Source organism: Schistocerca piceifrons, chromosome 5 (genome assembly GCF_021461385.2).
Source record: "Schistocerca piceifrons isolate TAMUIC-IGC-003096 chromosome 5, iqSchPice1.1, whole genome shotgun sequence".
Lineage (NCBI taxonomy): Eukaryota > Metazoa > Arthropoda > Insecta > Orthoptera > Acrididae > Schistocerca > Schistocerca piceifrons.
Window position 1 is genome coordinate 137,109,027 of NC_060142.1, and position 24,322 is coordinate 137,133,348.

At 43.7% G+C, this 24,322-nt stretch overlaps 1 protein-coding gene across 1 annotated transcript in view; it reads right to left on the reverse strand.

Moving 5' to 3' along the window:
- Positions 1-24,322, reverse strand: part of LOC124798807 (lachesin-like) — a 195,914-nt gene that overhangs the window by 133,345 nt on the left and 38,247 nt on the right. The window contains exon 4 of the mRNA XM_047262337.1: positions 5,640-5,825. Within this exon, the coding sequence (XP_047118293.1) occupies positions 5,640-5,825 (186 nt within the window). The remainder of the gene's footprint in view (positions 1-5,639; positions 5,826-24,322) is intronic.

The window sequence follows — 24,322 nt, forward strand, 5'->3', positions numbered from 1 at the left end:
CATTGGAGGGTCCTCTCGCCGGAGCAGGAAGCCATGCGTCATAGGGCTGTGGCCTATTCGAAGCCGAGTGAGGAGAACCTCGTCCCGTCGATGGGGCTGAAAGGAAGTACACCACACACGCGTTGTGGGCTTGACTATACGGAGCTTATTGTCAGTCACTTCCTGCCACTCATCCTCCCACCGACGCATGACCCGTGAGCTCAACAGCGACGTGAGTGCGTGCAAGGGGATAGCACACTGAGATACTTGTGGGGCGAGACACGCCTCCTTGGCTGCGAGATCTGCCCTTTCATTCCCAGTAATGCCAACATGTCCCGGAACCCAGCAGAAAGCTACAACCTTCCCCAGTCGCTGTAGTCGGAGGAGGGCATCCTGGATGGTCTGGACAATTTTGTCTGCCGGATACAAACGTTGCAATGAGTGAAGGGCACTGAGTGAATCGGAAGAGACAAGAAATTTAGGAGAGGAAGAATGTGCTCCAGTGCCCGCAAGATAGATCGCAAACAATTCTGCATCAAAGACAGTAAAAGTCGTGGTGCTCAGATAAAATGGCAGAAAATGCTGCATTAAAAACTGTGGCAGGAGTGCAATCTCTCCTGTACTGCAATAAATCTAAGATCACTCCGGGCCTCTTCAGTAACCAGGGTGGCAGGCGGTTAAAACCTTGGATTTGGGGTTGTACAGACTCCACACCGAGGGACTCTAGTACACGTTGCACACGGATCCCAAACGGCAACGTAGCCCGGGGACGGCGGGAAAAAAGGCGGTCCAGAGGTGGATGGGCAACAAGATGGTGAGCAGGCGATCTGGGAGCTGCAAGAAACTTACAAGCCTGGCGCACCAGCAGGAGCTGCCGCCGGATGGTAAGTGGCGGTTCGCCAGATTCAGCACAAAGGCTGGGTACGGGACTGGTCCGATAAGCACCCGTGGCCAGTCGGATCCCAGCATGGTGAACAGCGTCAAGAATCCGCAAATAAGATGGCCTCGCTGACCCATATACTGTGCACCCATAGTCCAGCCGTGAACGCACAAAAGCTCCATAAAACTGAAGGAGACGCGCCCTGTCCGCGCCCCAAGACCTGTGGCTGAGGCACTTGAGGATGTGATTCCGTCTTGAAGCAGTGGCAGTGGCCTCGTAAACACGTGTCGGTGCTAGTCGATGTAGCAATACTCTCTATGATGTATACATGCACACGGAAGCGAGGAATGAAAATTTGTATCAAGGCCGGTAATTCGAACAAAGATCTCCTGCTCACTAGGCAAATGTACTAATCACCACTACGCCATCCTGACACGATTGCTTTCCACAACTGATACAAATGGTGAGCCACTGCGGTGTTTAGGGGGAATACAAAGTGGGCTGATAGATGAATGTAAATTGAGATTCAGGACGGAGACGTGCTGGGGTAGTGTATGCAGTTGTGCAAAACCACCGTGCCATGGCCGCACAGTGTTTAGCACATCTACCTAATGAGCCGGAGACCTAGTTTCGAATACTGGCCTTGGTATAAATTTTCGTTCATCACTCCAGTCTGCTCACATGCATCACAGAACTTTGGGACTTGAAAAGGTTTCTGGAACCATATAGTTTCATTTGATTACATTCTATCTACGTTGACCAGCCTGTTCATTGCCGCGTAACTATTACTGAACATCTGAAACACGATGAAAACAATATGAAGATATTGAAAGTAGAATATTGTGATTGATCGGACTCCTCTCAATTAATAACCGTACTTTTCGATCCCCCTTCTTGTATTTTCATCAGGAGTTTCTGATGCTCCCAAGAGGTTGCAAAATGTCGAACACTAGTGCCGATTTCACGCATAAAGACGTTTAGCAAACTCTTTCTCCTAAGGAGGAGAGTTATCGGACAAAACTTTCACTCTATATGGTAGCCCTTCGTTACTGTTTGATTACCAATTACAGGCTGTAGGAGCAGAAAAATGTTTCAAAAACAGGTCATAAACAAAAGCACAACTGTTATTGTGCTACCGAAGTATTTTCGTGAGAACACTTGAATCCCCGCAAGCGGAAGCCTGATAGTTACTTCCATTACGGCCTGAAGCCATGATCCCAGAAGCTTGTAGCAGTCATCTACGGTTCCCTTTAGCTTCCTTCTGTGCGTAGCACAGATATGTTGTTGTATGGATATCCTGCTTATAGTCTTCCCTGCGCTATACTATAGAAGATTTCATATATTTTTTCATAGTTTCGATAATGATGTTTAATATGTCATTTGGTTCCTCTCCCTGATTCATAAGTAACTTCAGTAACTTCGGCAAGTAAGGGAAAGGATCAAGGGAGTCAGTACGAGGTCGAAGGAATTCTTTTACTTAAAACTAACTAAAAATCTGTATTCCACAACCGTTTCTCAAAGTATAAACTAGCTATTCCGCTACCGTACAATAAAACTGCTAAACTGGAAGCAGATTTCTCGTTCATGCTTGCGAATATAATAAAACATGTTAGGAAGATCCTACACAGATATCTGAACACGATATAACGCCACCTTTGGCATCCAAAAGAGAGTGACACTTGTGGGGATTAGAGTACATTAAAAATTAATTTAAAACACCACAGCTTCTGGCCTATTGTTCATTGCCTCGAACTCAGGAGAAATTTATCGAGCTTTTTGATTTTTCCTATTTACAGACAAAAAGCCTTGATAACATTAAAAATTGTCATGTAATACACGGACAGCCAACCTTACAAATGTAATATATTTTTCAAGGAGCTTAATAGCACCTCGGTAGGTAAAACATAATGCTTGGAAAAATGCAAGCGCCACTGGAAACTTACCATTTGTATCTATGTGATCGAAACACTCACTGCAGTTGATTCTTTATTATACTTTTCCTAGAGCAGTGCACCCTGCATGTATCCCTCTGTACGGAATGAGGAAGGAGTCGGACACACTGCACGTGCTCATTGGTCAGTAATACAGAACATGAGCATTTTCCAGTTCATTCCGGGGTTGGTACAGCAATCAGTATTTATACATCACTTGTGTGCAGCCAGACTACGCACTACATCTCCCGCATGTTTATGATGTAAAGTTTATTGAAGGCTTGATCCTGTTTGGATTGCAATGGACTGCGCCACATGACGTAATTAGGACACCCTCTTTGAAAGGGGCATTTACCTGCTAGGATATTTTATGCGCGGTATCCCATGTACCGATCGCTACCAATTATCAGACAATCCGAAGATGCCTAAATGAAGGTGAACCGAGTCATCGGAAAATAATAAAAAAATTCGATAGTGCAACCAAGATTGCTTGCTTCTTCACACTCAGAACATATCCTAGTTGAACCACTGAAACTCTTGTATTAATATATAGTACGAGAGCTTTCTCATCAGTACCTCTCCTATGACTGTTACGTTTCCGCACTTCCCACCACACTATGTTTTCCACAATGCGCTCACTACAAACCTATTATCCATAGCAATTCTGTTCTTTGCACTGCTCTTAAAGATACAGTACCTGTAAATAACCTCTTTAAACATGTAGGCTGCGTCGACAGTCTCTTCTGTCTAGAATACTGTAAGACGACAGACCTTCACAACACCTCAATGAAAGGTGTAACGGAGGCATGGAACACCTTGTTAGATTGAGGGTAAAATTCCTCTTCAAACATCTTCAACGTCTGCCTTTTCATCCCTCTGTTGCGATCGTCTTTGGGATTAAACTGCTGTCCCTGTATGGCTGAACACACACACTTTTGGGCGATGTATGTTCATCAGGGGAACCCTGAAGATGATCTCCGCAGAGCGCCCGATGCGTAGGGTAGTGAATAAGTCTGAAGAGGAAAATGACGAGACCTAAGGACTCAGGTTTTATGATCAAGAATAACGTTCTGGAAAGCCTGCCGACTAATATACTTTCTTAGATATTTATATAGTGGGTTAGACAAAAATATGTCAGTGTTTTAAATATGTCAGAAAACATGATGTTCAATTCACTTAGGTGAAGACCCCCTCCCCCTTCCTCTGAAACCTCCTTCGCAGACTTTTATGAGGATTTGTGAAGAATCGGATGGGACACACTTTTAATGTATTGACGTCTAGGAATCCATACATGTCCGCAGCTCGTGGTCGTGCGGTAACGTTCTCGCTTCCCACGCCCGGGTTCCAGGATTCGATTCTCGGCGGGGTCAGGAATTTTCTCTGCCTCGTGATGATTGGGGGTTGTGTGCTGTCCTTAGGTTAGTTAGGTTTAAGTAGTTCTAAGTTCTAGGGGACTGATGACCATAGACGTTAAGTCCCATAGTGCTCAGAGCCATTTGAACCAATCCATACATAAATTATTCACTCTCCATCCTTGTTCAAAAACCCTTCGTGACATCCACCTCTCTACACTAGACACCCAGAAAATTGTTCCTACACACGTAACCATATTTTTAGTTCCATACATCGGTTCTCTCAAGTTTTCGAAGTTCCTTATGTAATGCCTCACCACAGAATCGACAATCACTTATCAAAATCACCTTCATTCCTCTCTAGCCTCATATACTCGTACTATCACCTCAGCATTGTAACGTAAATCTTGTTAACTATATTGCTTAACACAGTAATCGTAAAAGTCTAATTTTGTCGTAAGTATTTAATTAATGTCTTAATTTTTTGTTCGTTAAGTGTAGAGTCCTGATACTGCTGGCTGTGGAACTATCGACTGCTGCAAACCAACACCTCATCCGAGTAAAGGCAGGGGATGACTCAGCAGCAGGGAGAAAAACTGGATGATAATAGTTCACTTAGAAATATATTGCTCCTGTCATACGTTTGTGTGATCGCTGTAACTTGCCACATTGTATCTCTGGCATGTAACTAAACAGACATGTAAACTTGATACTCTATAATATCGGCGTCGTAGAGGTGCATGTGCTAGCCATAGTCCCCTGCATTTGCATGGCTCTTCGTTCTGCCAGTGGTGACACGGCATGTGCTCAAAACATGATCCTCCCCATGCAATAAAATTGTTTTTCATGGGGTCGTTGCTTATTTGCTGGTCACTGTCCTCTGTGTGAAATCACCTGAATCTTCACAGGGCAGTGTTGGCACATACTGGCTGCAGTCCTTTCGCTGTACTTACCTAGTCCTACACGATGTTCACGTTGCCTTGCCACATGTACTCATAACGCACCTCCAATAACACTCAGTTAAGTCTTCGTGAGGTTTTGGTAGCTTTGGTACATTCAACACTGACAGCCTTCCTGCTGTAGCTCACATGGGGTGAGTGTTGAAACTTGCGCTGGTAATGGTCCATTCCCTGCACTCACCTGACTCTGTACAGTTGACTCTTGATGAGGTTGGTGCCGATCAGTCCTACATTTTACGACTCTCACAGTCCTCCCTTTATAATTGCCTGACACCCTAATGCGGTCATTGTTGACTCATGGACTATCTGTGGTAGACGCTTTACGATGCTGATGTCGTCTTAACTTGTGATACTGCACAAAGCGCACTCTCTGCCCTTACCTGACTCGTCGTGCGGCCGGTGTTGACGCATTTACCCTCGTGCGGCTAGTGTTGACGCATGTATGAGCAGTAGCCCTCTCCCTGCACTTACCTGACTCTTCATGAGGTTGACTTCGACTTGGCGTTGGTAGAGACGGCGGATCTCCTATTGCACTCACCTGACTCTTCATGGGGTCAGTGTTGACCTGACACATGTACTGGCCGCGATCTTCCTCTTGCACGTTGCGGAGGTGCAGGTTCCACGTTGAGTGGTCGTCGTGCGAGACAGATACCCGCGGGTTGTGCGTGATCACGTGGTCGTGGATCGCCTGGATGGCTTTCGTGTCTGCCTTCACCCAGCCCACCTGCAAAAACACGCAGAAATTGTAGGCGAGGTCTGTTCCACAACAAATAATTTTCTATGGCTGCCGGGGTGATCACGTTAATAAAAATTTTAAAGGCCGGTTTTAAATTGACCGTATCGTACGTCCCCATTTATCAGCCAACGTAACGAGTGCTGCGTGATGAACAACAGGTGACATGTCTCCTTAGAAGACTACAAAGCTCTGTAGCAAATCATTCCATTTTGATGAAATCCTTTACGAGGCGTATGGAAAATCACGACTGCGTAACGCAATATAGTTTCGGTGAAGCAATAAATACTCTATGCAATGTCACAAAATTAGTTCGGACAGGCTCCGACACAAGTCCCACGGTACTGGTAGATGCCTTGTTTTTCGACATCGTAACGATATTGAAAACGTTCGATTTTATAGTCGTGAGCTAGCTGCTAAAAGAAATTCGCTGATTAAGCCGGAGATGTCCTCTGCATTCGATTTACGTGCAAGATCTCTGCTTTTTCCAAATGAGTTTCCCGAACTGTAAATGCAAACCTCTACTCGCTTTGTTCTTTTCGGCCTTGTTATTGAGATGGTCGCTGGCTAAAAATGACGGTGGATCGAATGGACATGATTACTCGTATAGATTCTTAAGCTGCTGATTATTATATGATAATCTGTTGTAGATCTCGTACCGGCGAAAGAGGAGTGCAGTTTCCTTGAGGATGGGGTACAATTCAGCGAAAGAGTATGGAAGGGCAGCAGTATTCATGGAACGTAGTCTATGTTAATTTAGTCCAAATTATCGATAAAAGTCGGCAGCGGTTACGGTGATCTGTTCTGTAGCGGTATTTTCAGGCATCCGCCAAACTCGACGGAAAATATAGACAGCGTATCTCAAAAAGGAAAGAAGAAAGTTTTTCAGTGCCTGATGCCTCATAGCGTGCATATATATGTCGGAAATTGTGTTTTATTTCCGTCAGCTGTTACAAAAATCATTATTATTAAAAACTTTCAAACAACCAACGGAAGCACATGACGCCTTTTGGGAATGGAAAGAAAAACGTCCCATTGGCTACGTGCCTAAATCTACAGCTGCACCTACATTTCTGCTCTGCAAATCACTGTGAAGTGTATGGAAGAGAGAACTTTTCATTGTAACTGTTATTAGGGATTAATTTCGTTCCTTTCGTGTACTGAGTATGGCGTTCCTTCCGTGTACTGAGCACGGGAAAAATGTTTAACTGCCTCTGTAATTAGTCTAACCTATTCTCTATTGAGGCCATACCTGTGAGGTTGCAGTATATTCCTATATTAATCACTTAAATCTTCTTCTTGAAGAGATGCCTTAAATCCTAATCATATCTCTTTTCTGCGTTTCATCGAAGATGTTACACATATCCGGTTTAGAAAAAAGAGAGGCGGCAAGTCGGCAGTTTTCTTCTCAAAGGAACAACCCTTATATTTTCCTCGAGCGATTTAGAAGAACTACTCGAAGGATAAATATGGTTGGCCGCATGGGCAAGTAAGTTCCACTCCTTTCGAGCACCAGTCCTTTCTTTTAACCATTGCGCCTCCTGGTGAATTACAGGTTCTAATTTTACCTCAACTTTCACGTAAATTTTAGATAAATTGCAGAAACTGCAGTAAAGTTAGACAGACGGCGATCCGTGGTGGTGGTAGAGAAGTAAGTATTTCGGAACACACTGCTCAGCGCACATTATTGAACATGACGCCCCGCAGCAGACGTCCCCAGTCTCTCCGATGTTGACTGGACAACATCGTCAGTTATAACTGCACCAGGCACGGTATAATCGAGATAGGACCGTGGAAACGAGTAGCGTAGTCGGAAGACTTTCCACCGAGAGCGTCTTTGCTGGCCATCGGGGCACAGTCGAAGCGGGAATCATCACTGAAGACAATTCTACTCCAGGCCGAATACGCGTCTGGAGACGCCCCATACGGTGGTGGGATACCGTCCTGATTGTCGCCAGCCATACGCGCAGCAACCAGGAGTGGTGGTTTGGAGTGCCATTTCTTTACACAGCAGGAACTCTTTGGTTGAGGTCTGTGGCCTCCATTACGCCACAGAGGTACGTCGACGATATTCTATGCCCCTAAATGGAAAGCCATCATAGGCTTACACTGCAGCAAGATAATGCCCCGCCCGCCCACGGTGAAAGTTTCCACTGGTTGTCTTCGCGCTTGTCTACCTTGGCCGAAATTAAGGACGTTTGGAGCATGAAGGGCAGTGCCCTCGAACCAGCTTGGTATTTTGAAGCTGAAATGCGACAGTTGGACAGAAGTTGGTACAGTATCCCACAGGAGATTATCCAGAAACTCTGTGAATCAGTACTAGACCAAATAACTGCTTGTATAAGGGCCAGAGTTGGTCCAGCTCGTTACTGAGTTGCTTAGTTCGTGAAGCCCTTTTTCTTGAACGATTTTTCCAATTTTTCTGAAACTGCCATCATTTGTTGTCCGTACCCAAACGTCATATCTGTCGATGTCCCATTTGGATAATACCTTCCTAATGCATCTTACTTTTGTCTTAGAGTATAAGTTTGACCAAATGAGTCCGTTCATGCTTGATCTCTTACCCGATGGTTCAAATGGTTCAAATGGCTCTGAGCACTATGCGACTTAACTTCTGAGGTCATCAGTCGCCTACAACTTAGAACTAATTAAACCTAACTAACCTAAGGACATCACACACATCCATGCCCGAGGCAGGATTCGAACCCGCGACCGTAGCTGTCACGCGGTTCCACACTGAAGCGCCTACATCCGCACGGCCACATCGGCCGGCTACCCGATGGCACTGGTGTCTTAAAGCTGAGTAAACCGTCAGATGTTTCTGACAGCCAAGATTTTTCATCGAGTGGTTTGAGGAACATGACAGTGAACTCACGTTGGTCTTGGATGAAAAATACGCCTAATATGCACCCGACAGAATACACCTGGAACGGTACCGGACCACATCGACTATCACACGTCAGCGGCCAGTAATTTATGGAAACTGCGTGACCTGTGCGTGGATATTTGGTGCCACGTACCTCCGGAAATCTATCAATGACTTTCCGAATACATGGCACGTTAAGGGGCAACTTTTTAATGTTGCAAAACTTAAAAACACACGCTATTACCCAGGAGGTGATAATGTTCTGCATCATCAGTGTACAGTTTGACCGAGCAAAATTATTGGACAACACATTAGTCACTTTATACGTAACAATATCGTCATGCGCCAACTACTCGATACTTTGTGTCAGCTTTGACCCGTTGCAGCACAAAGCAAACGGTATTTGTTTTTACGTGAGGCAGTAATGACCGGAAACACATTCCTCAACAATTAACGTTGGGGAATGCGCTATGAGATGATGTGACTCTCTTTTTGGGTGGTTCCAGGAGATCTCAAAGCTTTTTTATGTTATACAAGTGCCTAAACTTTACACTTGCTGGAAGACACTCACTTTAGCTTCCATCCATTGGCCTTTCGACATATTTCACATCCTATCAAAATCAGCAACGCAGAGATTATTCAGTTTATTCTTTTTGCCGTTTCTGATCTCCAATTAAGGTTCTCAGCACAATGGAAAGGAATTTCTGCGATCATTCCGGTATGAGAATCAAGAAGCAAAAGGCAACAGCAATGCTATGCAGTGCTGAAAATGAGTACGAACCGGAGGAGAGCTAGAAGTGGTAGACGAGTTTACGTATTTCGGATGCAGGCTAACAAGGGATAGTAGAAGCCAGAAAAAAATTGTAGGCAGAACACAGCACGCCGAAATTAAATTTAATTTGAGGAGCAACTTACTCGCCAGCGAGAATATCTGCTGAAAATAAGGAAACGTGTCATGAAAGCATTTGTTTACAGCATGGCCCTCTACAATGCGAAACTGGGGCAATAGGAAAACAAGAGAGGAGGCGGCTGAAAGCCCTGGAGATTTGATGCTATATAAGGGTGATATGAGTTGGAAAGACAATGTTACCAACGAAGATGCGCTGAGAAGGGTACAGGGAACCAGATTTCTGTGGAGACTCGTCTAAATAAGATGAGACCAACACGTAGAACACATTTCACGACACAATTTCATCATTGGAACTATAGAAGAAGAAGCTATTGAGGAGAAGAATCTCCGGGGACGAAAAAGAATGTCACACATTCAAGAAATCATGTGGGATGCAATACGTACGCGGAAACATAGAGGAAGGCATGCAGGAGAGGGGAAAGCGTACTGCTGAAAACCAACGTCAGGGCTGAATATTAAAGAAAGATAGACTGTCTCATTTTGCAATCCAAACTTTATTCAAAACATTTTTTTTTAAATTCGTAGAGTATAATAACCTAATCCTATGTATGTACTGACTTGGAAAGATCAAGGCCAGTGAATTTAAGAGAAAGAGAGACAGAATTCCATGTGCTACACCGTATCCTGAGATTAACGACTAACCAATAAATGAGAAATGGTAAACACTGTCAGTCTTGCTTGTGAGATGAAAGCAGAGATCACCATTTGCAGCTCATACGGATCTGCGTCCATGTAGGCTTCAGATTCCTCAACTTGCGCCGTAGGGTGGTGGGATTTCGGGTTGCACTAAATAGGTCACAAATCATTATACACTGGAGGGGGCTACTCGGGTATCGGGTCTGTATGGCAAACACTGAGAGGTTTTTTAAGATGGAGGGTCTGGGGGAAACACGAAAGGGGTTCAGTCTCAAGCGGTATAGGTCGATCATAGGAAGAACGTAAAACAAGGAACCATTGATATAACAGATGTAAATTGTAGTAGCTGTTTTGAGAAAAGACCAAAATAAAGCCCAAATCGTTATAGGAACTGGAATCTGGCTAATGTCGGAGACAACTTTAGGCAAAATTTTTGTGAGGGATCAAATGGTGTTCAGAAACGATTGGATAACTATAGTTGGCGGTGGCGTGTTTGTTGCTGTTATAACTAGTTTATTTTGAAGCAACATTGAGATAGATAGTGCTTGTGAGTTAGTATGAACAGAGGTTGTTCTTGGAACAGGAATAAAATAATAAATAGATCCTTTTACCGACTTCCCAACTCAGATGATACAATCACTGAAAGATTCAAAGAAACATTGAGTCTAATTTCAGACACGTACCCGACTCATACAATTATAGTCGGTGGTGACTTCAATTTAGCCCAAAATGTTGACGATAGTACATGTTTAAATCTGGAGTTGTGCACGAAACAGCATTGGAAATTACGTTAAATGCATTCTCTGGAAATTATTTCGAGCAACTTATTAACGAGCCCGGTCGCACAGCAAACGGTGGCAAAAACACACTTGACCTCTTAGCATCAAATAATCCTGAGCTAACAACGAGCATACAAACCGTTACAGAGATTAGGAAGACTGAATACTATAACTCTCAAATCAACCAAAAATAAACGAAAAATAGACCTACTAAAAAGCAGGGCGAAATTCGCTTCATGCTTTTCTGAGAGACGATCTCCACTCCAAGTGAACAATGTAAGTTTAGAGGAGATGTGGCCTGAATTCAAAGAAATAATATTGCAGCAACTGAGCGATTTATGTTAAATACGTTAACAAGCCACGGAACTAACTCCCCCCCTTCCACCCTGGTACACAAAACACGTTAGAACACAATTGCAGAAACAACAATACAAGCATGCCAAATGTAAATGAAATAAAAATTGTAAGATTGGCGACCGGTTACAGAAGCTCGAAATCTAGCGCGGACCTCATTGGGAGATCCTTAGAATAGATTCCACAACGAAACTTTGTGTCGGAATCTGACCGAAAATCCAGAGATTCCCGTGGTATGCAAAATCTGCTAGCGGCAAGACACAATCAGTGACTTCTCTGCTCGACAGCAATGGAAGTACTATAAATAATAGTGCTCTAGAGCAGATTTACTAAACACAGCCTTCCAAAATTCCTTCCCCAGAGAAGTAAATGTTCCAGAATTCGAATAAAGAATAGCTTCCAACATGAATAAATTAAAAGTAGATATCCTCGAAATAGTGAACAAGTCTTTCGGTGTAGACTGTATACCAATTAGGTCCCTTTCAGAGTATTCTGATGCAACAGCTCCATACATAACAATCGTATACAACCGCTCGCTCGACGAAAGATTTTTAACCCAAGGATTGGAAAGTTGCACAGGTCAGTCCAATATTTAATCAAAGCAAATCTACTAAACTATAAACCCTTATCTTTAACGTCGGTATGCAGCAGAGTTTTGGAACATTTCTTGTGTTCGAACATTATGAATTACTTCGAAGAGAACGGTCTATTGACGCACAGTCGACAAGGATTTAGAAAACATCCTTCTTGTGAAACAAAACTCACTCTTTAGTCACACAGAATGTTCAGCGCTCTCGACAAGGGATTTCAAATTGATTTCGTATTTCTGATTTTCCGGGAGGCTTTTGACACTATGCCTCAAAAGCGGCAAATAATCGAATGGCATGCTTGTGGAATATCGTCTAAGTTTGGAACTGGATTCGTGATTTCCTAACAGAAAAGTCGTGGTACGTAGTAATTGACGGAGAATCATCGAGTAAAACGGAAATGATTTCTGGTGTTCCACAAGTTATTTTTATAGGCCCTCTTCTGTTCCTTATCTATATAAACGATTTAGGTGACAATCTGAGCAGCCGGCTAAGGTTGCTCGTAGATGATGCTGTTGTTTATCGTCTAGTAAAGTCACCACAAGATCAAACAAATTATAGAGTGATTTAAAAAAGGTATCTGAATCGTGCAAAAATTGGCAATTGTTAAATTTCGGTTAAACTATAAATCAAATCTAAAATCCGTAAATTAAACTAAATAACTACGATTTACAATTAAAAAAACCTACTAAGTTGGGAAGAACACAAAGGAAATGTTGTGGGGAAGGCACACCTAGGGCTCGGTTTTATTGGCAGAATACTTAGAAGATGCAACGAATCTACTAAAGACACTGCCTACACTAAGCTTGCCCATCCTCTTTTGGAGTACTGGTGCGCGGTGTGGGATCCTTACCAAATGGGATTAACGGAGTACATGTAGAAAGTTCAAAGAAGTGCAGCACGTTTTCGTGTTATCGAGAAATAGGGGAGAATGTGTCATACATATGATACAGTATTTGGGGTGAACATCGTTAAAAATAATGGCACTTCTGCTTGCGGCGGGATCTTGTAATGAAATTTCAATCACCATCTTTCTTTTCCATATCGTAAAATATTTTGTTGATGCCAATAGGAAAAAAACGATAATCATAATAAAACGGGGGAAATCAGAGCTCGCACTGAAAGGAAGGGAGATATAATTCCATGTGCTACGCCGTATTCTGAGATTAACGATTAACCAATACATGTCTGAAGTTTAATGTAGAACTAAACCAGGCAGTACATGTAAGGTAGATAGTTTATGTGTTTTACAGTCGGGGCAGAAAGAGAGACAAGCGTGGCCTGAACACGGGGATTTCTGCTGAGCTTAGGCAAGCTGTTAGTCTGTAACACGTGTATTTCTTACTCGTAGATTTTCAATTCTCCGGTGGTGATCTCTGCTGCATAAAATTTTCTTGTCTATGTTTGTTCTTATGATCATGTCGGCCTCTTGTTTATCAGTCTGACATCCTGTTACAATTCAACCCAGTGTAAACCCTCTACCAAACGCCTGGGATAATTTGAAACAGCTGGTGAAACACAGGAATCATCCCTGTAGTTTAGTAGCTCTTCGGTAGCTAATCATCACTGAGTCGCGCCATACGGATACGGAATGCTTAATGATTTTTATACACTCTCTTTCTCGAAAATTGTGCCATTATCTAGGCTAGAGCAAGTGTTACATAAAACCAGCGTAATGTCCCCCGGTGCTACGCTTAACAGTGAGTTTCTTTCCAACGCAAAACGGTTTTTCACCACAAATGGAAAAGAAGCCAGTATTAGAAGCCACAATACGATCACGGTAATATATTTCAAATACAGCTCTCAGGAAATTAGCTCATTATAAACATTTGTGTGTATGTACTGGATGAGTTTTGTCCCCATGGGGACAATCTTCGACTGTTGTGTTTCGCTGTGGAGTGGGAAATGTATATGACACGTAAAGGAATTCTGCGCTTGTATTATCATCATCTCCTATCTTGAGATTAATGACAGGGAACGCCACAGCGAGATAGTCTCAGTGGGATATTATGGCTATTATTGTGGCAGCCATTACAGTCTGTCGATTTTAATTTGCATTTTGTATGGCGTTAATTTGTCACTTAATGGTATTCTGCTCAGAAACATATGTAATAATTACTTCTATGCAGCAATTAATGTTAATATGCAAGTAAAGTTTTTTTGTTGAGTCAATAGTGATTTATCTCATATTGTGGACGGCGAATGTGGCTGTAGGAGGTTCAGAATATAAGTTTTGGATGCTACCTGGCGAACAGGCAGATGCGGTCAGTGCATCGGGAGGAACGTAACATTAACCGTGATTATATGTGTCAATTTCCTGCGCAGCCAGTTGGATATCCCCGTTTGACTTGTATACTGATTTGCAATCTTGCAGTCTTAGAAAGTGCTATGAGTGAAATTAAAAAATTATTTTAACTCTCAGGTGATCTAACAACATTTAACACCTTTGCAGCTGAGCGATGAAATCTTCGAGATCATCACTGTGGCTTTAAATATTTTCAGGTTTCATTTACAATTTCTAAGACGAACAGTACTGAATACACTTCGTCAGCGAAGCTAACCCAAACACAAGCTAAATAAAAATGGAGTGTAAATAGAACCTAAAACTAATAACCACAAACTTAAAGTAAAGATAAATTCAGACTGTTTATATGGTATCGCCGATTCTAATATAGATGGCTGAATGTTCTACAGGAATTTGTCCCTTACCAGATTATTAAGACCAGTTACTATGTCTAAGCCTTTATACCATTTGTCTCTTATCACATGTGAGGCTTACTTTGTAAGCTGCATAGTATGTATGACTAAGGCGAATGAAAATTATTTGAAGCTTCGTGGTAGAATAAAACTGCATGCATAGTCGGGATTCGAGCCCCGAATATTTGCCAGTTCGTCAATGTCTACGCTATCCAGGCCTGAACCACTACGCGCCCTCGCAGCATTATGCCCGCCTAGCTGTGAGAGTGGGTCGTGAGTTGTGCCTGGACAACTCAGCTGGTAGAGCAAATGCCCTGAAAGGTTCCGCATTAGAATTCCGATCCAGTACACAGATTCAGTCAGGCACGAAGTTTCAGATCAGTACACATTCTGCTGCAAAGTGAAAATTCAAATAATAAGCAATGTTTTAAGACCGGAGCTTAGTATTGAAACACTATCCGGGACAAAACAATTAAAAGGTCGATTTTTAAAACCTCGTAACTCTCTCCCATTGGGATGCAGAAGTTCGAAATCTGACTCAAAGGTGCTTACAACCTTCCTCTGTAAAGTGGCCAGAGCGTGGTGCCCTTCGACGTCCCCTCGGTATCTGCGGCATTTCAAACAGCAGGCCGTCGACACAAGCAAACCCACGTTTCGCACATATCACTGTTGATGCCTCTATGATGGAGGTCAGAACCGCGACGCCCGACAAGCAGTCAGTGGTTGTCGACAACGGCGTCCTGTTGCTCATCACACCATGAATTTTCGATTTCGGCAGCGAAATATATGGGAATGAACAAACAAAGGGAAGGGGTAGTTCCAATATCTCTCTGTATGCCACCTCCTGAGGCCCTTTCGTGTCGACTCTGAACGGCGGTGCGTCTGAAATGTTTCTCTCGCCCACTCATAAGACATCCGCGTGATTTGAACGTTGGGCGTCGCTGTCCAGACCTCCGTCGCAGAGGCGTCAAGAGAATAATTGAGATATGGCTAAAGGTGATGGCGGGAGGGTACGGCGCGTAGGGTGCTGTAACGACCTTCTCTTCGTGTCATACGTTCACTGTGATGTTGCGCAGAACTGTGGTGAGGTTTGGTGCCAATGTGGACATGATTACCCATCATTCAACTCGCTTAAACTTCTCAGCTCTATTCTGTCTTTACCATGTATACACGTAGCTGTCTGAAGCGCCACCGATTCCGAAGATGACGTCGCAGGGCGACGTACTTTGACACTACTACAGAGAAAGTTTGTACGTACCCTAGAGCTAAATTTCGAACTTCTGCGTCGCAGAGTGAGAGAGAAAGAGAGAGAGAGAGTGAGTGAACAGACTGGAAATGGAGGATAAATGGTCCTAAGATCCTATGAACATGTCTTCAGAAATGGATGGTGTGCTTGCAACGACAATAAATCGTCCCTGAACGCGGTAAAGAGCTACATCGCATCCACGTCACAATAGATGTTCATAGCGGCCTCCATGGGATGCAACGCACGCGCTCTGGTAAAGGATGCTTTCTCGGCAAAGAGGATGGTGACAGAAATCCAATAATTGTGATGTTCTGGTGTAAAAACCATCGACAAAGTCCTTTCTGTAGAGAGAAATGCACTGCTGATGATCCTTGCACTTGTTGCGTGTGACAAGGATACTAGCGGTTATCACGCAGGGTATACGTAATCGTACTTTGGCGTACACAATCTTGGCAGGCCAGATACCTAGAGCTTTAACTGAGGTTCGTATCAGTATCCTGTACAAACAGGTCCTCCAAATCTGGTATACGCACAGTCCACCACGTCTCTGCACGTTCGTCTGTCTGAAAGGACTCGCGATCATACAAACGCACAAAAAGGGCTTGAAATGTGGTGTGATGTGGTTGGTGTCTGTGAGCGTACTCGTTTTGGTATAGCCGTGCTGTCTCTCGACCGTTTCCTTCTTCTTGGCCGTACAAAAACACCATCTCGGCTTGTTCCCAACATGAATACCAGTCCATTCTATTGCTTATAAACGCGGCTTCAATCTTACAGCTTGCAACACACAGGAAACACACGCCATGTGGTTAGAGGAACTTTCACTCGTCAGCCCTATCTACCGTAGCAACGATGCATTTCCGGACACATGTGCACAGGACATTTTTGCTCTATTTTCAGTCAGGAATCCATCCCTGCAGTTTGCGAGTTTCACTATTCTTCGCACACATACTGACGGAAAAAAAATCGTAACAAAAAATAATTAGTGTAGGGTAATGAAATTTCCGGAATATATTTGTCTGGGTGGTATATTGAAGTGTCTAATACTGCAAGATAATAAGTTATTGTAAGCGCGAGATATGTCACTGCAAATGTGAAATGCTGGTAAGTTAATAATCACCAGACTGTTGAATACAAGGATGCAGACATTCACGCATTGTGTCGTACAGGTGCCAGATGGCACTGGATGTCAGTTTGTGGGATAGAATTCCATGACTTCTGCACTCGGTCGGTCAATGCATTAACGGTTCATGCTGTTTGTGGATGAGGCTGCAGGTGTCGGCTGATGATGTCCCGTATGTACCCGATTGGAGATAGATATGGTGATCGAGTAGGCCAACGCAACATGTCGGCAAACTGTAGAGCATGTTGGATTAAAACAGCGTCATGTAGGCGAGCGTTATCCTGTTGGGAAACACCTCCTGAAATGTTGTTCATAAATGGCAGCACGAGAGATAGAATCATATGACTGACGCACGAATTTGTAGTGAGGGTGACTAGGATAACCGGGAAGAGTGCCCCTGCTGTCATACAAAATCGCATCCCAGTCCACAACTCCAGGCGTATGTCCAGTGTGTCTAACACCCAGGCAGGTTGGTGCAGGCCCTCAACAGTCCTTCTTCTCACCAAAGCACGGCCATCACCGGCACCGATGCAGGAGCAGCTTTCACTACTTCAGTGCCGATCGAGATGTCTAGTAGCGCTAGTAAATGGACAATGACGAACGCAGCTATGGAGCTGAGAATTATCTCTGTGCATCATCATTCCTTTGGCATTGTTTCAAGGTCTTAAGATCTTAAGTCTTTTAACGTCTGCAATACGTACCATCCGTTTCCCTACTTCATCGTATCTGAAACCATCACCAAGGTCTACTAAACTTTGTTCCCTTAGTTTATCGCCAACTTACGACTATGGAATGTAATGAAAAATACTCGGCCCCTTGTGTACTGAGATTCGTCAGCTACGTCTTCAAACACTTGCGGAAAAAATTGTAACTCTAACTCTATATAGACTTGTGTATCCTCTGAAGATAATCCTTGTCTTCAATCGAGAACCGGGGGAGGGGGGGGGGGGGGGCTATCGCAGTACACTGCATCAGACATGGGTACGTGCTTTGCGTGCTGTGCTGGCAAAGTGGAGACTGCCCAGATTGAACCATGTTAGCTAATGAACCAGGGTGCGCTTGTTCGTTTCAGCATGCCAGGCACGTCTGACAGAAATGAATCTTACGCAACTACTTTTACAGCCACACGGAGCGTATCGCTCTCTGGATTTGTTTTATATGGTACACTTTCGTGCACATTTCGTATGTTCAACTTACATCATGCACATGTACTGAAACAAAAAGTGAATCTTAATTAAAAGTAATACACTGATACAAAAGTTAGCAGAACGTTTTCACAGATTAATTTTTCATGATGGTTTGTGCGAGAAAGTATTCAATTAAAATGAGATTTTTTGAAATTCAATTATTCGTTTCACTGGGGATCCTCATTTATGTTCTACGAGAACAAAATTTCTTATATCACTATCACTTACGAAAGAAAAATTTTAAACGATATTGTATAACATGGTTACATACCCACTACTGCTGATATCGTTCAATTTTGTGTATCCAAAAGAGGATTCCTTCATCATAAGAGAATCTATATAAACAGTATCGAGGTTGGAGTATTCACGTGAGAGGATACATAACATGTAGACAGTGGAATTTTTGCGAAGGAATAACACAAGAATATTATCAAGTATTAGTGAATATTATTATCAGACAGTCGTGTTGAGAACAGCTGTTTATGAATTTTTCATTATATATTTTCGTTCGGTTGTGAATGTAGTTGCGATTATTGACCAGCCTGGAAAGTATTCAGCTCACTATTATTGATACGTGTACTTTAGTATCATAGTGCAGTTAACTACTATTTGGTATGAAAACACTGATGAAGTGTAGTTCTAAAGCGACAGTAAATTGGAAGAAGTATCTGCAAAAACTGCGTTGCGATGAAAATTGTAATAGATTATTTAAAATTTAAAAAATTATTGTGTCCAGAGAAAGTAAGATTAATGCTCGCAATATTTTAATGAGTCAAGAAGTTATTCAGAAGTCTCGAAATTATTGCTGGGGGGTACTGAAGGAAACAGGCTTTAGCCTAGGAAGAAAGGAAGTAGAAGCAGTATCAGAAAATACATCTACACACCTTTACCAAATTCGTGCATCCGGACATCAATCTGAATTAGCTTTGATTAGATAGTATGGTTGGCTTCTATGCACTGATGGAATCATTTATACCTTCTGGTGTCAAATCCGAGCAACGTCTTTCCCTCTACATCCATTTTTGATACAGCTTACTCATTGTCATTGTGACAACTTTTAATCGGGACTTTCTAAATGGTTCAAATGGCTCTGAGCGCTATAGCACTTAACATCTGAGGTCATCAGTCCCCTAGAACTTAGAACTACTAGAACCTAACTAAGGGCGTCACACACATCCATGCCCGAGGCAGGATTCGAATCTGCGACCGTAGCGGTCGCGCGGTTGCAGACTGAAGCGCCTAGAACCGCTCGGCCACACCGGCCGGCAAGACTTTCTATAAGCCTTTTATACTACTGCTGCTTCACACTACAGGCCATTAAATTTGCTACACCACGAAGATCACGTGCTACAGACGCGAAATTGAACCGACAGGAAGGAGATGCTGAGAAATGCAAATTATTAGCTTTTCAAAGTATTCACACAAGGTTGGCGCCGCCGTGCTGGATCCCAACGGCCTCATATCACTAGCAGTCGAGATGACAGGCACCTTATCCGTATGGCTGTAACGGATCGTGCAGCTATCTCTCAAGCCCTGAGTTAACAGATGGGGACGTTTGCAAGACAACAACCATCTACACGAACATTACAACGACGTTTGCAGCAGCACGGACAATCAGCTCGGAGACCATGGCTGCGGTTACCCCTGACGCTGCATCACAGAGAGGAACACCTCCGATGGTGTACTCAACGACGAACCTGGGTGCGCGAATGGCAAAACGTCATTTTTTCGGGTGAATCCAGGCTCTGTTTACAGCATCATGATGGTTGCATCCGTGTTTAGCGACATCTCGGTGAACGGACAATGGAAGCGTGTATTCGTCATCGCCACACTGACGTATCACCCGGCGTGATTGTATCGGGTGCCATTGGTTACACGTCTCGATCACCTCTTGTTCGCATTGACGGCACTTTGAACAGTGGACGTCACAATTCAGATGTGTTACTACCCGTGGTTCTTCCCTTCATTCGATCCCTACGAAACCCTACATTTCAGAAGGATAATGCACGACTGCATGTTGCAGGTCCTGTACGGGCCTTTCTGGATACAGAAAATGTTCCACTGCTGCCCTGGCCAGCACATTGTCCAGATCTCTCACCAACTGAAAACTTCTGGTCAATGGTGGCCGAGCAGCTGGCTCATCACAATACGCGAGTCACTACTCTTGATGAACTGTGGTATCGTGTTGTAGCTGCATTGGCAGCTGTACCTGTACACGCCATCCAAGCTCTGACTCAACGCCCAGGCGTATCAAAGGCGTTATTAAGGCCAGAGGTGATTGTTCTGGGTATGTATCTATGCATCTGGGTATGCATCTATGCATTCAAATTGCGTGAAAATGTAATCACATGTCAGTTCTAGTATAATATATTTGTCCAATGAATACCCGTTTATCATCTGCATTTCTTCTTGGTGTAGTAATTTTAATGGCCAGTAGTGTATTACATGTCGTGTCTCTTGGCATCCTACACTGCTATAGAGGCAGTTTTTATAGCATGCGTCATAGAGCCGTATCTGGAAAAATCCACTTATGAGTACGACTGATGATTAAATAATGTTTTATGAATAGAATAGTGTCCCTTGCAGATAATGTTGCGTTAATGAGCAAGTAATGTAAAGAATTGTACTGGAAGGGCCGTAATCAGAAGTAATACTGCAGTGAAAGATCCGCAGACTACAGTTCGCAATCAGACTCGGACACTGGTGGTTCGCTATCGCCTGCGCGTCTGTCCAACCAACAGACAGCGGCGCGTGCCGGGTGGCCGGCATGCCCGGCGCTATGGGACCTGCACGCTCACACAGAGACGGGCTGAGGCTGGGGCACACAACAGAATCGCCGATAAATCAGCGGCCTTGGGGAGCGGCGGCGACGCCGCCTGCGCCGGACAAGCGACAAATAGGGCGCGTGCCGGGTCGGGCGGGTCACTCTTCGCGGCACCTGAGGGAGCGTGGAGTCGGCCAGTTTCGGCCGGAAGCGGGCCTGCGGCAGGCCATTCATCTGTGTGCGTTCACCCGATCGGAAGAAGTCGTGGTTGCTCTGCTTCATTTGCATGAGACACTTTATTCACTCCTAACGACCAATTTCAACAAAACGGTTGACAAGGTCGTGTATACAGGCAATTGTCCAGGAAGTGCAGAAGTTAGATCTATACATTCAACCTATAATGACAAAAATTGGCGTTAGACTACCAATTTAGGCCACAGTAACCATCTTCATATTTTTGTCGAAGAGGCAAACCAAGTACAACTATTAGGCAATCTACATCCTGAAAAGAATAAATTCTGAAATACTGAAAAGCTACCAATTTAATTTGTATACGGTGTCCATACTTAAAGTTCCGGTTTCAGAAGGCTGTAGAAGAGGGCATTCCTCAGAGAGACGTCAAATTTGAACAGTACATTATTAGCGCAGGGGATAATATAATGAAATTAACGAATACTTTACCCTTAGATGGCTCTGTAAGCGTCTTAACGTAAATGGAGTCGGCTACGAATGACAGATGAATCGCAATACGACAGCTATTGTTTGAGCTACACATGCACCATCCATATTGTTCAATGTGCGTAACTGTACAAGTTCAGCAGACAACAGTTGTGACACTGTTAGTTAGGTGAGCCACATCTTTGACAGACGTCGGATCAACTTTCACATTGCCACATTGCACACCAAAAGAACCTGTCATTTGGAATTTTGTAATCATTTTCTCCAGACCCTCATCAGATACCGATATAACGTCTTTTTTCATATCCTTGAGTGTCCCGAACTTGTTCAGGGCTACTAGCGCACCGTTCTTGTAAAAAAGCCTTGCCGGCAGCTCGCGATCCTATACTGAGACAGTGAAGTTGGGCGTCGCGGGCGCAAACTGAGGAAAAGTCGTGAACTGTGCGTCTATTGGTAGTGTATATTCTGACACTTATAGAGCCACCTATGGGCCAAATTTTCGATAGACCTTTGTTTTTTATACCGTGACGTTTCCTCTGCATCAATGACAATATATTCAAATTTCAAGTCATTCTGAGCAGTGGTTCTCTTTGTACAGTGTTTTGAAACTGGAACTTTTAATATGGACACCATGTACGTAATATATAGAATAAAAACGTAGGATAATTTACCTCCAGAATGAAATTTTCACACTACAGCGGAGTGTGCGCTTATATGAAACTTCCTGACAGATTAAAACTGTGTGCCGGACCGAGACTCAAACTCGGGACGTTTGCCTTTCGTGGGCAAGTTCTCTACCAAATTTCATTCTGGAAGCAGCTCCCAGGCTGTGGCTAAGCTATATCTCCGCAATATCCTTTCTACGAGGAGTGCTAGTTCCGTAGGTTCGCAGGAGACCTTCTGTGAAGTTTGGAAGGTAGGGGACGAAGTACTGGCGGATTTAAAGCTGCGAGGACGGGGCATGAGCGGTGCTTGGGTAGCTGAGTTGGTAGAGCACTCGCCCGCGAAAGGCAAAGGCCCCGAGTTCGAGTCTCGGTCCGACACACAGTTTTAATCTGCCAGGAAGTTTCAAAATTTACCTCCTTAAAACGAAGGAAGCTTTGTATTATCCTAATATAATAAAGCCAAGAGACCGTCAAGAGATATGTACATAATTATTTAAATAAAAATAAATGTTTTTATAACAGATTTTTAAATCGGACTAAAAAGTAGAAAATAATTCCTCCTAGCTCCATGCAGACTCCAAATCCCATACAGATGGTTTCGAAAATTTGTGATTGTGAATTTTTAATAGGTGTGAGAATGCCTGTAAGATTTATGACGAAAAAGGTGTGGGGCATGAATTACGTTATTGACACATAAATACACTGGTGTTCAAAATAGAAGCAACAAACAGTTATTTTTCCACAATACAGTATAAAAAGGTGATAGCAATGTAGAAACAATGTAAAGAATGCATAATGTAAACAACAGCAACATGGTTAACGGTGGGCAAAAATGTTCTTCGTTTTTTCAACTTAACGGATTTGCAGACAAATTCTACCCGCTGGTTAATGTGCTCAGTATGTGGTGTGACCACCTCTGGCAGCAATATAGACATGAAAAAGACGGGACATGATGTGAACGATATCATCCATCTCATCTTGAGGTAATATCGATCATACTTCCAGCAGAGCTGCTCACAACTCTTGGAGAGTGGTTGGTGGATGCTGACGTGATGCAACTCGTCTCCCCAGTGCATTCCTGGCATACTCTATGGGATTCGAATTGGGAGAGCGAACAGTCCACGTCATGAGCGTAATACTTTCCTTTTCCGAGAAAACATCAACCACTCGTGTTCTGAGAAGTCGAGCATTATTGTCCATCACTATGAAGTCTAGGGAAACAGCACCTCTCAACAACCGCACTTGAGTCTCAAGATACCGCCGCGATACCTGACAGCAGTGAAACCTTGTCGATATACCTGTACAGTTCGAGTGGTGAATATAGCCCCTGCCGCTCCTCCTCGAATCTACCTCTTTCCACAATGTTTGGACCCCTAAATCGTGTTCCACGTTCCATCCAGGGACGAATCCGTCGGGAATCACTCTACAGACCAATCGGGACTCATCTGTGAAAAGAACATCGGACCACTGTTTGACCGTCCAAGTGGCATGTTGACGACTACACTTTAGACGTTCCCTTCTGTGACGATGCGTCAGAGGTACACATACAGCAGGTCTCCGACAGTAAAGGTACTCTGCCAAAGCCTTCTCTACACCGTTTGCCTCGATACAACACGTCCCGTGGATGCTCCGAAGTCAGATGCCAGTTGCCGTGCAGTACCGAGGCGGTGCAGTCGTGCCCTTACAGCCAAATAACGGTAATTTCTTTCTGACGTGAAACGTGGTCTTCCCTGCCCTAGTCTTCTGTCACTATAATCTGTCGCCACATCCGAAGAACAACTGAACGTTTCCCACTATGCCGTAAGCCTAGATCAGTTTGCAACTGTCCTGCTTCCATTCTTCTTATTGCCCCCCACTGCAGAAAGGCTGGTCAGTGCGTTCTCTGTACCCCACTACATCGTCTGTGACTGTCTACACAGCGATTGTGGATGTGGGAGTATCCGGCAAACACTACCTCGCTTGATAGATATCAGGACGTGATCGTTGGCGTGTTTGTCCA